General features: G+C 45.3%; 1 protein-coding gene across 2 annotated transcripts; it reads left to right on the top strand.

Annotated features, from left to right (window-relative positions):
* The first annotated feature begins 1,007 nt into the window (after positions 1–1,007).
* Positions 1,008–10,290, top strand: LOC125883769 (low affinity immunoglobulin gamma Fc region receptor III-like). Of its 2 annotated transcripts, XM_049568318.1 has the most exons (9): positions 1,008–1,038; positions 1,160–1,195; positions 1,803–2,066; positions 2,146–2,388; positions 2,689–2,883; positions 5,811–5,906; positions 6,969–7,067; positions 8,706–8,795; positions 9,885–10,290. In XM_049568318.1, the coding sequence occupies exons 1-9, from the start codon at positions 1,008–1,010 to the stop codon at positions 9,926–9,928; spliced, it is 1,098 nt and encodes a 365-aa protein (XP_049424275.1). In that variant the 3' UTR covers positions 9,929–10,290. The 2 variants fall into 2 exon arrangements, with proteins under 2 accessions (XP_049424275.1, XP_049424276.1); XM_049568319.1 differs by lacking the exon at positions 8,706–8,795.
* The last annotated feature ends 7,007 nt before the right edge of the window (positions 10,291–17,297 follow it).

Genomic DNA, 17,297 nt, shown 5'->3' with positions numbered 1-17,297 from the left:
CTCAGCTTATTGAAGAATATACATGTGTCATCTCATGTTCCTGTTATGTTACTGAGCTGATTGATACGGGCTGGACACAATATTAGAGACACCTCTCACTGTAACTCAGTGCAGCTCAACAGCAGCACAATCACCATCATCATCATCATCATCATCATCCACATGGTGCATTCACTGTCCCTCTGTGTAACATATGAACCAGAGTCAACACCGCCCTCTGCTGGACTCACAGTCACACTGCTTCTACTGTTCACCTCCATGTTCACCTCTGTCAAGCAGCCATCAGGGGTCAGTGCACAGTTACGTTCAGACGTCCCCAAACTGTCCTCTGGGTTCAGTCAGGTGTCCTTCATTATTCTTAATATCAGGGTGTATCGTACTTTGACAGTTTCCATCAGTCAGCTGACTATGAAGGTGTAATCAATGGACTGGACAGTGAGGAAGGTACGACTGCTCCAGCTGCAGGTTTGAATCATATAATAATGTTTGATAGATGATCTGATCACATGATTGGTATGACATCAACATAAAACAGTGTGACTGACATGTTGTTGATTAGACATGAAAGCTTTTAGTTTAATGCTGTTTTTGGACACGAGGTCTGAATCCACCTTTGTGTGGAGTTTACATGTCCTCATGTCTGTGTGTGTGTCCTCTCATTGTCCAAAGACTGGACACTCTGAATGTCCCAGAGGTGTGAGTGTGTGTGTGTGTGTGTGTGTGTGTCCACCCCACGGCTGTGATAAACTCATGACCTGTCCAGGTGTTTCCCACTCCTCACCCACTGACAGCTGGGTCTGACCTCATTTGTGATGTTTTGAAGACGTTAGTTTTATTTTACTCTGTTTGTTCAGACGTGTATGACCTCTGAGATACACGTTGAACAAAAGGCCTATTTCCTGCCAACACCAACCCACAACAGAGACACACACAGAGGAAGGAGGTGGGCTTTACTTGGTGTGAACAGTTAACATTCATGCGCTGATCTCAGATGAGCGAGACATGAAATGGAGGAATCATCGTTACAGTGGCTGCTGGGTGAGGAAGACTTCATGACACTTGATCAATGCATGGTTGTGTGTCTGCGTACGACAAACAAAGTTTAGATGTCTCGTTACATGTGAAACCTCAAACTAACCTGAGTGTTCTTTGTCCTCAGTTGTGACCTCGCTGCTGAGCTGCACAACAAACCAAGGTCAGTAAACTTCTTCTGTCACGTCTGAAAAGTTCTTTACTCTCTGACAGACACATGAGTGTTGAGGACAGTGTCAGAGGAGGGACATTAGTGAATACAATGAAACACTGAGTGCAGTTTTGGTGGCTGCAGTCTGCACAGACTGAACAGCCGAAGCTAAAAATGATCATTTAAAAGGTTTAGTTATCCACAAACCTGCATGGCATGATGCTCCGGCTAACAGAGGAGAAAAACTGCTTCTGTTGAAGGTCAGGTTTGAAGCTAGATGACATGATAACAGGAGGATGATGGAGCTGAATTAAAGTATTGATCAGAGATCAATAAACAGGAAATAAATTATTTATGAGAAACACACGTCACCAGATATTCTGCTGTGTGTTTAACACCAACTGTGACAGTGATGTTTAACAACATGCAGAAAGAGTCAGTCTGTCAGCTCACTGCCTGCCCTCAGTGCTGAAACACTGACACAGATCAGCAGTGAACACACACTGAGACAGTTGGAATATCAGCAATGTGACACAATAAGTCTTGTCAAAAATGCAACTCATCATCTCTATTTGCATCTTTCTGTCCCTCCTCCTCCTCCTCCTCCTCCTCCCTGCAGCCTCTCTGACTGTGAGTCCCAGCAGCTCTCAGCTGTTTGAAGGAGACTCTGTCTCTCTGAGCTGTGAGGAGGACGACAGCTCTGCTGGATGGACTCTGAGGAGGAACACAACCACAGACACCAGAACTGAATGTGGAGCTGACTGGGGAAGATCAGCTGGTTCTGTCTGTAACATCAGCTACATCTTCTTATGGCACAGTGGAGTTTACTGGTGTGAGTCCAGAGAGGGAGCAACCAGTAAGAGCATCACCATCAGTGTCACTGGTAAGATCAGACTGTGGAGTCAGTGTTGATGAAGCTGTGTGTAAATGGATGAAATGCTGTAGTTTGTCTCTGTGTTGAGGTGGATCAGTGATCCTGCAGAGTCCTGTCCTCCCTGTGATGGAGGGACATGATGTCACTCTGCACTGTAAAACAAAGACGTCCTCCAACCTCCCAGCTGCTTTCTATAAAGATGGCTCCTTCATCAGGACTGAGCCTGCAGGTCACATGACCATCCGCCATGTAACCAGGTCTGATGAAGGCCTCTACAAGTGTGACATCACAGGTCATGGAGAGTCTCCACCCAGCTGGCTCACTGTCACAGGTCAGGAGGTCAAACTTTATGAATACATTTATAATCTGACAACAAGTCTAACTGTTAACATTTAATATATGTGATCCTTTCACCTCCATCTAAACCAGCATGGACACAAGTTATGAATTCACTTTCATGTCTTTCTGTTTGCATGTTTTTAAATCACTCACATTAATAAGCTGAATATTAGGAATTATTTTCAGATTTTTTGGACCTGAACACAAATAATTTAATTTAACTGCATCAGAGGAACAGTGACATAAGTGAAGTTGTGCTTTCATTGTTTTTTTAATTTCATTTTGATTTTAGGGAAACCCTCCACAACAAGTCCTCCCACATCTACTTCTGGTCTTTCCTCCTCTCCCTCGCCTAAACCTACCTCTGGTTCCCCTCCTGACTCCATATTACCATCTGTGGTTTCACCTGTCTGTGTTCTGGTGTTGCTGGTGTTGCTGGTGTTGCTGGTTCTACTGGTGAGACGATGCATCCACAGGAGACCTAATGGTGAGATACAGACACAAAAAAAGGCACACAGTGTTTCAGCTCTAATTACAAACTGACTCCTGAAGTCAAACGTCCATTAGTTTTCTCATAAATTACTTTTCTGTTGTTAACAAACATCTCCACCACGAGGTCCATTTAGTTCACTCTGGAGCTTTTGATTGTATCACATGATCTTCCTCAGCAGATGAAGTTTGACATTGTAGATGATCATTTTTCTTTAAAGGGGACTTATTCTGCTCATTCATACTTCATACTTGTATTTAAGGTTTTCATTTGTTTCCATGTTTTAATGTTAAAAACACTTTATTGTCCTCATACTGTCTGTGCTGGAACACCTGCGTCCACTGTCCGTCTGAGACGCTCCGTATTACCTCCTGTCTCTTTAAGACCCCCTCCCCAAAAAGCCTCGTCTGCTCTGATCAGTGTTTCTAGGTCCTCTGTATTTCTGCGTCTCTGCTCCGTCACTGCAGCTGGGGAACGATTGTAACAGACACGAGCAACATTTTGTACCATAAAAAAATCACCAATAAAAGCTTCTAAACACAAGCGGACACGTTCCAGCAGGAATATGATCCAAAGTCAACATCAGCAACCAAGATGACATGTTTTCCTGACGTTAGCATGTAGCTACATGTTCTAGAATACACCTACTGGTGCTACTTGGACACATCCTCAGTGATAAACCGAGGTCACAGGGTGTTTCGGGTCTTTAATCTTCAGACACCCTCGCCCGGGCGACCCAGCTGGAGGTGATCAGTCCCCGACTTGTGTCCAAGCGGCCCACTACTCCACGGATCCCCCCTCTGGATCCACAGCCATCGTGAGGCTTTTTGATGGCTATTTTGCACAGCTGACCTTTTACTCCAAGGAGGTTGAGGATTCAATGCAATGACTGGCCAGCAAATCCGCAGCACCCAACCTCGATTGGTTCGACACGGGCTTTCCAGCCATTGTTCCTGCACTCCACCACGAGTTCTGCGTATTTGGCACTTTCCCGCTCATTGGCCTCTTCAATCCGGTCTTCCCAGGGGACAGTAAGTTCCATGGGGACCACTTGCTTTATTGACTCCGATGTTAGTGGCTGAGATGTGTTAAAGGAAGTTGAGCTGCCTTCCCAGGTCGACTTGGAGATGCCAGTCCCGTGCAGTGACAAGGAGCCCTCCAGCCTGGTGGCTGGTGTTGTGCCTTCTCCCCAGCTTTGACGAAGGTGATGGACTGCTTGGGCATGTGCTGGTACTTGCTGTCTTGAATCGCTGTGCTGACGGTATCTGCCAAGGCCCTAAGGACCTGGTCATGGTGCCAGCAGTACCACCCGTCCCCCAATGCCTTCGAGCAGCAGCTGAGGATGTGCTCCAAAGTGCCTTTCTTCTGGCACAGTTGGCATGCTGGAGTGTCTACCAAGCCCCAGCAATGCAGATTGGCTGGTCTGGGGAGAACGTTGTAAATTGACTGGATGAGAAAGATGATGTTCTGAGGTTCAGCTCTCCAGAGCTCTAACCAGGTGATCTTACGCTGTTCAGCATGCTCCCACTTTGTCCGGGCACCTTGTTGATACATGCCGACCGTCTTGGTCCGGCGGTCTTCCTCCACCTCTGCTTGTATCTCATCCTGCACCAGTTGACGCTTCTCCCTCCCACTGGCTTTGTCATAGTGTGATTTGGTAAAACTGCAGAGTCTTGCCCACCCCACAACCAAAATGTTGTGCTGTAGCTGTGCCTCCGCTCTGTCAACTGCTTCCTGTGCCTTCCACTTCCTTCTGGTCTTTACAAGGATTCCTGCTGAGGCGACTTTAACATCAGAGGAATCTCGGTACATCATGACCTCCCTGGCATGTGTGACCTTGAATTCCTCTGACAAGCCGCTGATGGGAAGCTGCAGCTTAGTGGAATGCCCATACAGAGCAATGCTGCACAGGGACCGAGGGAGCCCCAACCACCTCCGGAAAAACTGGGTGATGGTTCTTTCCAGCGCCTCCACAGTGGTCATGGGCACCTCATAGACAAGAAAGGGCCAGAGAAGTCTCAGCAGGACTCCATGTTGGTACATCCAGGCTTTGAGTTTTCCTGGGAACCCCGACTTGTCGATCGCAGTGAGCCAGGTTGTTCTTGGTTTGTTGGAGTGCGGCTGTAGCAGTGTATGTAATGTTTCCCTGGTGTTAGCATGTAGCTACATGTAGCAGTGTATGTAATATTTCCCTGACGTTAGCATGCAGCTACATGTAGCGGTGTATGCGATGTATTCATTCAAATAAACACAAGAAGTTTGTGCTCTAGAGAAAGGATCAGCACTCAGTGAATAACCTCCTGAGCCCTATGATAAGCTATTATGGCAAGGCTTAACTATACAGACCAGTGAGCAGTGATAACTAACTTTCTTTGGGGTCATCGGGTGGGAACCTCCTTTCACCGGTGTTTCGTCTAGTTGGTCTCACGACACCTCCAGGAGGCTAGACAGTGATCTCTGGCATCCCAGAGACACTCCCCTAATGCCAGGTCTGACTGCTCCCCACACCAACCCAATAACCTCCTTTACCTTACTTACACATGGCTTTCTCAGCCCAAACAGCACTGCCACCTTCAACCAAACCCAGGCTCCGTTCATGCGAGCTAAATATCCTTCCTCTTCCTCTAAACACCTGCAGTAGCGTGTCTAGAGCAGATGAGCACATAGAGGAATCCATGACGAGCTGACGTCAGCTTGTTTCATTCAGAACGGTCTGAAGCCTCCTGAGGTTTTTACTCTGACACACGTTGACCTTATTATTTGAAACTTTGGCCACGTTCAACATCAGACTCTGAAACATTATAAACATGACAGAAAATAAGGAAAAGCATAATGTGCCCCATTTGAGCATTTATTTTTCATGTTGTCTCAAACATCAGGATTAAAATTGTTTGTAATTTCTGTTTATTTTGGTTCATTTACAGCTGCTGAAGTTGGAGATAATGACATCAGAGATGACATCACATACAGTGATGTCAATATATCACGTAACCTGCAACAACCAATCAGACGAAGCAAAGGTAATGATGGTTTTATTGATTTTAAGGGGACTTTCAGGAACGGTGACTGTGTGTGTGTGTGTGTGTGTGTGTGTGTGTGTGTGTGTGTGTGTGACCTTTTTTGTTCTTATATCCTTGTGAGGACTGTTCTAAGTTGTAGAACTTAACAGGACCTTTTGGAAAGTGAGGACTTTTTTCAGTTGAGGATATTTTATAAAGCGTGTAAATCAATGTTTTCAGTCCATGAAGTTTCAGACTGCAGTGGGGTATTTAAGTGTGTGTTGTGCTTTGCATGTGTGCATTTTGCACCCTGTGGTTAACAGGCGCTAGCAGCTCTGTGGTCGTCCAGTTTCCTGTGTCTGATAAAAATACTTCAGCTGAATGTGGACCTGCACATATTTCACCGCAGGACTGTGAACAAACAAATCAGTAATATGAATTAATTATAAATGTGCAGATTTACAGATCTCTTTATACTCTGATCACATTTCATATATCTCAAAATGAGGGAACTGTTGTACTGTTTTACACAAACACTGTTTTTAATCAGTTTATTCAATGTTAATACTTAAATGCTCTTTTTCATTTCCTTGTTGTGTCACATTCAGTCCGTGTTCACGTTTGTGACAACAACACTTTACAATGTTAGTATTTACATCTAAATGTTGACTCACATTTGTATTCCACATGATCAACATGTCGACCTATCTTTAGAAAAGCTCGCAGCTCTGTGGTTAAGTCCTCGTCTCATAGGTTGGGTCTGTTTTCAGCCTTTTCCTTAAAAAAAAATAAAAATAAAAATTATAAATTATCAAAACATAAATTGCACTACGGTTTACCAAGTGACCTTTCACACATCTGTCTTTGACTTATTTCCTGATATTTGCTGCTTTAACTGATCAACTACTTCCTTTTCTAATACTATATTAACTACATTATTATTATTGATTGTAATAGGAGCTCATATAACCTGAATTATTTTTGTTGAATGGTGACTACAGCAGCAGCAGTGCTTATATTAACTGTTCTGGTATCAGTTGCAGAACCTACAGTAATATAATCTGTATGTATTTTATTTCCCAGAGAGCGATCCAGCTGCCGTCTACTCAGCAGTGAGAGGAGCAGACGACGTCAGCTACGGACAAATAGTCTTCAAAGACATCAGATCAAACAGGAAGAGAGGTATGGCTGTTTGTCTTTGTCTCCATGGCTGAATCCAAATGTCTGCACTTCACCACACTTGCAGACTCACAGACTTTGCGGGCACATTCCCCGGAAGTCTGGGAGTGCTGAGGACTCCAAATCCACAACTCATCCAGTCCACAAAGGGCCTCAAGTGGACTTTCTGCAGACTTCCAGAGAGTCCGCTTGGGTTGCTGACTATAGCAGGTGTCCCTGATTTAATAACCCACAATTCATTGCAATACGGACGAGACGTTGTGGGTTTTTCAACAACCAAAAAAAGGCTATACATGTGATTTATATGTTGTTATCAGCAGGGACAGATGAGTTCAGCACTGTTCATCAACTTAAATGACATATATATGAATATGACAGCAGAGATAGTTGGACGTTTCCATGGCAACGAGTAAAATAGTCACTTGCAGTCTCTGCCCTCGCAGACTTCACGTGATGACAGTAAATAAGTCACTGTACGTACAGGTGAAGTCTGCGAGGGCTCAGTCTGCAGGTCCAGAGGGTGGACATTTGGATTCAGCCCATGGTGGACCAACTGTAGTCTGTGAGAGAAGAAGACAGAAGAGCTCAGCTGGTCACTGTAGCTTTAGTCAAAAAACGAGAGAATAATGCATGTTAGGGACTATTTTCAGTGGTGGACTGATACACATCTGGTGCTCTAGTGGCAGTGACGTGTATCTGGGAATGGGTCAAAATAAACTACAGTGACTTTACATGCACAAAATATTCTGGTTTTCACGCTTATTACAAAAAAGACTATATTCCTACTGAGCGGTTAACATGAATCATGAACATGAATATTCCACTAATACTCCCATGGCGGGAAATCATGGTTCAAATGACTATCAGAAAGATTAATGATCATTAAAAATACTTATCAATTAATAATCAAAATAACTATAACCAAAATGACACACCAATAGTAAAGTTTTTGACACAGTAGAGGTTAACATTTATTCCAAAGAAAGAAAGCTGAATAACACACAGTATATCCTAACAAGTCACTATATTCAAGTGTGAGTGTATAAATGTGTGTGAGAAGGAGAGACAAAAACACGAGTGTGAACACACAAAAAACAAAATGGCCGCCAACAGAGATAACTGCATAGAAGCTAAGCCGCAGACCAAAGTTTCCTACGCCTCAAACTGGCTTCTGATATTGTTTTTTTCACTGTGCATGTTAAACCACAGCAGCTACTTCCTCCTGTTGATTCCAGTGAGCTGTGGCGTGAGGCTGGTCAGGTTTCTCACGATTGTCTCGTCTGCTTTACCTGACAGTGACATCTTTTGTACCCTGTGGTTTAATGTGTCAACGCTCTTTTAATCGCAGCGAGCAGCTTTGTGGTGGTCCAGTTTCCTGTTTCTGATAAATACCCTCCAGTTACATTTGGTCTTTCATTGTTCACAGCAGTGCCCACAACCTGCAGCCATTTTAGAGTCCATCACAAATCTGATTATAATTCAACATGACCAATAATCACACAGCAGTAGTGTTAATCGTCTTTATATTACTATCAGTAGCTGGTGCTAACGCTAGCAGTCCTAAGCTAACAGTAACAGTATCAGGTGCACTACCTGCAGTAATGTACGTTAATATAAGTTGCATGTATTTTTATTTTTCAGAGAGTGAATCAGCTGCAGTTTACTCAGCAGTGAGAAGAAAAGAAGACGTCAGTTATGGACAAATAGAGATCAGGCTGAACAGGAGGAGAGGTATAGCTGCTCTTTATTACTGAACTCTACCACAGAGCCAGGCTAGCTGTTTCCCCCTGCTTCCAGTCTTTGTGCTAAGCTAAGCTAACCACGTCCTGACTCCAGCTCTGAACTGAACACACAAACACAAAAAGCCAGATGCACCTGCTGCACTGCTGTTTACATGATGGATCCAGCAAAGTGGAGCAGCGAGCAGTTTTCTGCTGAGAGTAATGCAGCAAGAGCAGAGCAGTGATGTCACTGCAGCAAATATCAAAACTAAAAACTGTATTTATAAACTTGAGAGAGGAAACAACTAAACTTTTAGCTTCTTGAATAAGTTGTAAACTTGACAGAACTGAACTTTCTTGATGAACTCGATGCAGTTACGCTGCTCCTCGTGTGTAAATGTGGAGTCGGACAGCAGCTCTGCTCTGATCTCTGCTACGTTCATGTTTTACACAATGTGACTGCAGCAAAGATCAAAATTGAAAAATGAAGTTGTAAACTTGACAGAACTGAACTCTCTCAATGAACTCGATGAAGTTACGCTGCTCCTCATGTGTAAATGTGCACAGAGTCTCTCTTGATGTGGAATCAGATAGCAGCTCTGCTGTGATCTCTGCTACTTTCACATTTTACTAAACTTTAGAATTTATTTAAAAATCAATATATTTTTCCATCCACCAAACACATTTTGCTGCAGGTTAACAAGGGGCATGGCATGGCCACTGTGTGTGACCCCTGATGGTCTGTGGGCTTATGGGAAATGGTGTTCTTCTAACAAACAGAAACATGGTTAGAAAGTACCATCCTTATCCAGACATGAAGCGAGCCAAACAACATGCTGCTGAGAACCACTCTGGTTTTAGACATTAGCTGCTAACGTTAGCATGCAGCTGTCTGATAACAAGACTGTAGATTATATTTCACCTCACATTATAAACATTAGACTAATGTTATTTGTGTAGGTTATATCACAGCCTATGATGCGACACTGACTTCCTGTTTACACACAGATTATAGATCATATAGAATAATAATATATAAAGTGTTTGTGTCTTTGTCTCCAACAGTTTCTCATGTTGTTTAAACTGTGTGTGTGTTCAGAGCCTCCAGCAGAGCCACAGGTCGTCTACTCTTCACTGAGGTAGACCTTCACACCTTCACACCAGTCCAACCAGTGAAGTCCAGCTGGCCTGTCACTGGTCCCCACAGCCCCTCACACCTCAGGATACTCATGGGATTTATTTCTTATTTCTATATGTGGAAGTTAAATGAGACTGGTGCAGCTACAGAGAGACAAACAGCTTCACTTTACACATTATTGTTTTACTTTTCTTTGGATAAATAACTTGTTAAATACTTATTTGTTTAGGTGGTAGTGTTTCAGTAGGGTGAAGAACACCGACATGTTTCTACTGAACAGAAGCTGCTGATAATAATGAACTTTACTGCTCTGATATTGATATCAAGTGGTGTCTCTGCAGGATCAATAAACTCTGGTATCTCTGCCTGTCCTCCTCGTGTGCTTCTGTGGGTTTCACTAAGCTGACACATGAAACATTTGACTTGTTCTGGTTTGGTTGTGGCTAACCGCTCGGTGCAGACAACAGAACAAACACACCGCAGACTATAAACAGCACCAACATCAGCCAGCAGCTGGAAACTCACACAAACAACTTCAATGTGTGTGTGTGTGTGTGTGTGTGTGTGTGTGAAGAGGTCTGGTTCTGTAGTCCATGAATTATTGAAACTATCCATTGTGTAAAGTTTCTTTAAGAAGTTTGAACATCAGAAATCATCAGGTCCTGTTTTTCATGTGAGACTCAAACAAGCAGCAACATCACAAAGTGATCACCTGCATCAGGTCGCCACATTTAAAGGTCAGGTTCAGGTGTCAGAGAAGCAGCATCGGGCACTGAGTGCACATCAGACATCAAAGACATCTGCTGCTGTCACACATTTATTGATCGATCAGCTTTTTCAAACACACACTGAACTCATATGTGTCGCTCTGCAGCTTGCAGGACTTCTCTCATCTTAATGTTCTGCCCCTGCTGGTGTTGAGTGGTACTGCAGCTCCACTGTCTCAGTCACTCACTGATCAATCAATCAATCAATGTCAGCTGATCAGTTGTGTCCATGTTCTGTGTGACCTGCCGTCTCCATGGTGATGACCTCCTCAACATGTGAACCAACAGAGATCACAGAGAGCGTGTTGTTGTTCTCACCTGTGTGATGTCACTCTGTGAGCCTGCTACACCTGAACAGGAGGATCATCCAGCAGGAGCATGTCAGCCTCAATCAGCACACACACACCTGTTGGTGACGTCACATCGCAGGTGTGTTTGATCAGTGACTGACAGGGGGGCGTGTCTACCAGCTGAAAACACCAGACGGCCCACTGGGAGGCTCTGGAGGCGTCTGGTTGCTATGATACAGAATATGTGCAGGAGTAGACATGTCGTCACCAGGTGGAGCTCGTGCTCTGGATGAGGTGAAGCTGAAGCACAGAGGGAGAGAGGACGGTGTGTGTGTGTGTGTGTGTGTGTGTGTGTGTGTGTGTGTGTGTGTGTGTGTGTGTGTTCATGACAGGAAACATCAGACACGTTCACTGTGTTAACACATTCCTCCTCACCAAACAAACAAACAAACAAACATACAAACAAACAAACAAGGTGTCTGACAGGAGGTGCGTTCAATGACTGTTTAATGAAGGCAGGTGTTTCCTTTTCTCTCCTGAACATTAAACACAGTCACACACAATAAAGTGTTCTTAAAGAAATAAAGATGATCTGGTGGTAACTGCACTCTGTACTTTACTCTGTTACAATAAATATCCTTTAATCTAACATCGCTCTCCAGTATGTGTCATGGCCTAAGAGCCGGGTTATGACAACACACACTCAGAACAGTTATGAACCGGAGGGATTTTTATAGATACACACATTAAAGACAGAAGCATACCTGCAACACTTCCGATTTACGCCAGAGTCTCCCTATTTTCAACCCTTTCTCCTGCACTGCTCCCAGCTGGTAATTTCTCCCACTATTCTCCTGATTTCACAGTGACATGAGTCAAATTGTTGTTTCCTGTGTCGTAGTACCTGGCAACCCAACCCAAACGGCCCCGTCTGACCTGCTGTGTGTGCTGTGCGTGACTGCGCACGTTCAAGCTCACGTCCATGCCCAAGCTCGAGGCGAAACATTACAAACTGAAAATGAATGAAATGGCTCCCAAAAAGAAGAAGTAGCCTAGTGTCGAAATTTCAGCCTGCTTGGTGCCAGACCCTCCCTTTTCTAGTCGCTAGCCACGTCAGCAAGTACCACGCAAGTAGACTGTAGACTCCTTCCAGTTCTTCCTGATAAAGGTGTTCCTGGGAAGATGGCTCCTCAACACAAACACTGACTGACACTCACACAATGTTTGCACTTGCACTTAACACACATTTTGTGATTGTAGCACATTTCATTGTAACAATGGATATTATTATGATTTAAGGCTCATTAAAAGTAATTTTGTCGACATCTTTGTTGTATTCATTTGTGGTGTAGGGTTATATGGGGGCGGCCCCCAGTGTGTGTTGTGTGTGTACTGTACAAACGGTGAAAATGAGCTATATCTAGCTATATATACATATATATGTATAGCTTGGAGTAGAGGCACTGCTCTTTAGCGTCAGTGGTTCAGGCATCTGATCAGGATCCTCCTGGGCGCCTCCTGCTGGAGGTGCTCCAGACACGTCCCACTGGTAGGAGGCCCCGGGGCAGACCCAGAACACACTGGAGGGATTACATATCTCATCTGGCCTGGGAACACCTCGGGGTCCTCCAGGAGGAGCTGGGAAGTGTTGCTGGGGAGAGGGACGTCTGTAATACTTTGCTCAGCCTGCTGCCCCCGCGACCTGGCCCCAGATAATCGGATGAAAATGGATGGATAATAATTCAAAATGAGCTCCACCTCAACTCCAACAGTACCATCCTGCTGTTACAGTGGCAGACTACAACACTCACAGACAACGCTTTGCAGTGCTGTAATACTTTAAGTACATTCTACTGATCATACTTTTACTACAGTAACATTTTAAATGTAACAGAGTATTCTCAGAGTGGTGTCAGTTACTGTTACTGGAGTAAAGGTTTTACTTCACCAATCAGCTCAGTTCAAACATTTGATCTGAAACTCATTTTCACACATTCAGGATCTTCTGTGTACAGACACACACCCATAAATCAGGACTGTGTTAACACTACAAGACAAATATGTGAAACAAACACACTCAGTCAGACACAGCTGCATGGAGTCTTCATCATGATGAAGAGGTAACTCTGATCTGAGAGCTGATTCCCACTGTGTTTAGTCCAGATGGTCCATAGTGAGGATGAGGAGGAGACTCAAGTGATGAAGAGGGTTAACGGCATGATTTTAGGATGAAGTTTCTGAACACACACACACACACACACACACACACAGTGACTCACAGTGTGACACACACATTTAACTATCATGTACATACAAATACACAAACAAACAACCAAAGTGTGTGTGAACAAGTCAGAGTGTGTGTGAACAAGTCAAAGTGTGTGTGAACAAGTCAAAGTGTGTATGAACAAGTCAGAGTGTGTGTGAACAAGTCAAAGTGTGTGTGAACAAGTCAAAGTGTGTATGAACAAGTCAGAGTGTGTGTGAACAAGTCAAAGCTGCCTTGAATGAAGCCTGCCCCCCCGGCTACATCTATTGTGAGAAAGCCCGCAGCACCGGCCGTGGTGGTGGCCTGGCCATTTTACATCGTGACCAACTGGAGTTGACCCCTCTCCCCCTGCCAAAACTCTCCTCGTTTGAGTGCCTTGCCGCAAAGTGCAACCCCCCCCGTCCCATGACAATACTGGTGATTTACCGACCTCCCAAACCTAACCCAGCCTTTGTCCCTGAGTTGCATGACCTCCTTACCACTCTTTGTTCAACATCCACCAACGTGGTTATTCTTGGAGACATGAACATTCACGTGGACACTCCTTCCTGCCACTCTGCATCCGAGCTGCTACAACTGCTGGACAGTGTCAACCTAACACAGCATGTGAACGCCCCTACACACTCCAGGGGGCACACCCTCGATCTAGTCATTACTGACTCTGCTGCCCCAATTACCAACCTGTTGGTGTATGACCTGGGCGTATCGGACCACATGGTTGTGTCTATGGAGATGCAGTTCCCTCCCCTCATTCAAAACCCAAGCGCCAGATCTGCCTCAGAAACATCAAGAACATCAACCGGGATGCACTGGCCTTGGACCTTCAAAATCTCACTCCTCCAACCGTCTTATCAGTTGGTGACCCACACAAACCAGTTGGTGATTTAGTAGGTTTCTACAACACAACCCTGAGTGGCCTCCTGGACGTTCATGCCCCTGTGAGGACCAGGACAGTTGCATTCTCGCGCTCTGCCCCCTGGTTCACCAGCGAACTGAAGGAAATGAAGACGGCTGGTCGTGTCCTTGAGCGGCGCTTTTTGGCATCAGGATTAACTGTGCACAGAGCAGCCTACAGAGAACACCAAAAGGCCTACTCCAAAGCCCTTAAAGATGCACGATCAGACTTTTATTCCAAAATCATCAGTAACAGCCCCGGCAATTCCAAAAAGCTATTTTCCACTATACACAACCTTCTTAAACCCCAAACCCAGGCGCACAGAGAGACCACCGAGAAGCAGTGCAATGACTTCATGTCCTTCTTCAGAGCTAAGGTAGATGGCATTCGCTCTCTTCTCCCTGGCTCCTCTACTCCCCCTGCTCCAGTTGTCGACCCGCAGCTTGAAGACTCCCAGCGTCTCTGCTGTTTCTATAACACCACACAGCGAGAAGTTGAGCGCATCATCAGGGGGATGAAGAATTCTACCTGCGCCCTGGATCCGTTCCCCACAGCCCTGGTGAAGGCGAACATTGCTGCCATTGGTCCCCTGATCACCAGTGTCATCAACCTCTCCCTGCAGGCTGGCCATGTTCCGCCAGCTCTCAAAACTGCCATCATCACTCCCCTTCTGAAGAAGCCCACTCTGGACCCGGAGGCCCTCAGTAGCTACAGGCCCATCTCCAACCTCCCGTTCCTCTCCAAGGTGCTGGAAAAGGTAGTGGCCGCACAGCTCCAAAACCACCTCAAAGACAACAACATCTTCGAGAAGTTCCAGTCTGGGTTCCGGTCAGCTCACAGCACTGAGACAGCCCTAGTAAGGGTCTCCAACGACCTGCTGATGGCGGCGGATGCTGGATGTCCATCCCTCCTTGTCCTCCTCGACCTATCAGCAGCGTTTGACACAGTGGATCATGCCATCCTACTGGATCGTCTGCACTCCACCGTTGGTCTCTGTGACCTGGCCCTGAGCTGGTTCCAGTCCTATTTGGCCGGACGGGCAGTGTGTCTCCCTTGGGGCGCAAAATCTTCAACGCAGCCTGTCACCTGCGGTGTCCCCCAAGGATCTGTCCTTGGCCCCCTCCTATTCACTCTATACATGCTCCCCCTCGGCCGTGTCATCAGCAGGCACGGCGTGTCATTCCACTGCTATGCCGATGACACGCAGCTCTATATCAGGACGGAACCCACCCCCCCTTCAGCCCATTCATCATCTCCATCACCAGTCACTCTGACAACCTGCCTGGAGGAGACCAAGGCGTGGATGAATCATAACTTTCTACAACTCAACAGCTCCAAAACTGAAGCCGTGCTGGTCGGTACTCCACATCAAGTACGATCATCCCCCATAACCTCTCTCACCTTTACTGGTCAGGTCATTCCACTCTCCGCAGCAGTCACCAACCTGGGTGTGAGCATGGACGCCCACATGACCTTCGACACCCACATCAATCACCTGTGCAAGAACTCCTTCTACCACCTCAGGAATATTGCCAAGCTCCGCCCCACACTCTCTCTGCCCGATGCTGAAAAACTGGTACACGCCTTTGTCTCCTCCAGGCTGGACTATTGTAATGCGCTCCTCATTGGGATCCCAAGCAAGAGCATTCACAAGTTCCAGTACATCCAAAACAGCGCTGCTAGGATCCTGATGAAGGTGCGCAAGTACGACCATATCACTCCCATCCTGAAATCACTGCACTGGCTCCCCGTGGAACGCAGGATCGAATATAAGATCTCCCTCCTCACCCACCAGTGCGTACACGGAGATGCCCCAGCCTACTTAAAGGAACTCCTCTTCCCCCAGACTTCATCACGTACCCTCCGCTCCAGCACAGCCAACCTCCTCAGGGTCCCGAGAACAAAGCTGCATAGCATGGGTGATCGAGCCTTTTGCTCAGCTGCTCCCAGTCTGTGGAATGCTCTCCCTGACCATCTGAGAGCACCACAGACTGTGGATTCTTTTAAACGCAACCTTAAGACCTACCTTTTTACAAAGGCCTTTTACTAGCCTTTTATATTTGTCTCTTTGTTCGGTTTGTGTTGTTTTCTTGCTTTCTTGTAGCACTTTGAGATTTTTTCTAATATAAAGTGCAATACAAATAAAATGTATTATTATTATTATTAAAGTGTGTTTGAACAAGTCAGAGTGTGTGTGAACAAGTCAAAGTGTGTATGAACAAGTCAAAGTGTGTGTGAACAAGTCAAAGTGTGTGTGTGAACAAGTCAAACTGTGTGTGAACAAGTCAGAGTGTGTGTGAACAAGTCAAAGTGTGTGTGAACAAGTCAGAGTGTGTGTGAACAAGTCAAAGTGTGTATGAACAAGTCAGAGTGTGTGTGAAGAAGTCAAAGTGTGTGTGAACAAGTCAGAGTGTGTGTGTGAACAGGTCAGAGTGTGTGTGAACAAGTCAAGTGTGTGTGTGAACAAGTCAGAGTGTGTGTGAACAAGTCAAAGTGTGTGTGTGAACAAGTCAAAGTGTGTGTGAACAAGTCAGAGTGTGTGTGAACAAGTCAAAGTGTGTATGAACAAGTCAGAGTGTGTGTGTGAACAAGTCAGAGTGTGTGTGTGAACAAGTCAGAGTGTGTGTGAACAAGTCAAAGTGTGTGTGTGAACAAGTCAAAGTGTGTATGAACAAGTCAGAGTGTGTGTGAACAAGTCAGAGTGTGTGTGAACAAGTCAAAGTGTGTATGAACAAGTCAGAGTGTGTGTGAACAAGTCAGAGTGTGTGTGTGAACAAGTCAAAGTGTGTATGAACAAGTCAGAGTGTGTGTGAACAAGTCAAAGTGTGTATGAACAAGTCAGAGTGTGTGTGAACAAGTCAGAGTGTGTGTGAACAAGTCAAAGTGTGTTTGAACAAGTCAGAGTGTGTGTGTGAACAAGTCAAAGTGTGTTTGAACAAGTCAGAGTGTGTGTGTGAACAAGTCAGAGTGTGTGTGTGAACAAGTCAAAGTGTGTGTGAACAAGTCAGAGTGTGTATGAACAAGTCAGAGTGTGTGTGAACAAGTCAAAGTGTGTATGAACAAGTCAGAGTGTGTGTGAAGAAGTCAAAGTGTGTGTGAACAAGTCAGAGTGTGTGTGTGAACAAGTCAGAGTGTGTGTGAACAAGTCAAGTG

The sequence above is a fragment of the Epinephelus fuscoguttatus genome, linkage group LG23 (assembly GCF_011397635.1).
Source record: "Epinephelus fuscoguttatus linkage group LG23, E.fuscoguttatus.final_Chr_v1".
NCBI classification, from domain to species: domain Eukaryota; kingdom Metazoa; phylum Chordata; class Actinopteri; order Perciformes; family Serranidae; genus Epinephelus; species Epinephelus fuscoguttatus.
The sequence above is the reverse complement of the archived record's forward strand: the minus strand, read 5'-3'. Positions and strand labels throughout refer to the sequence as shown.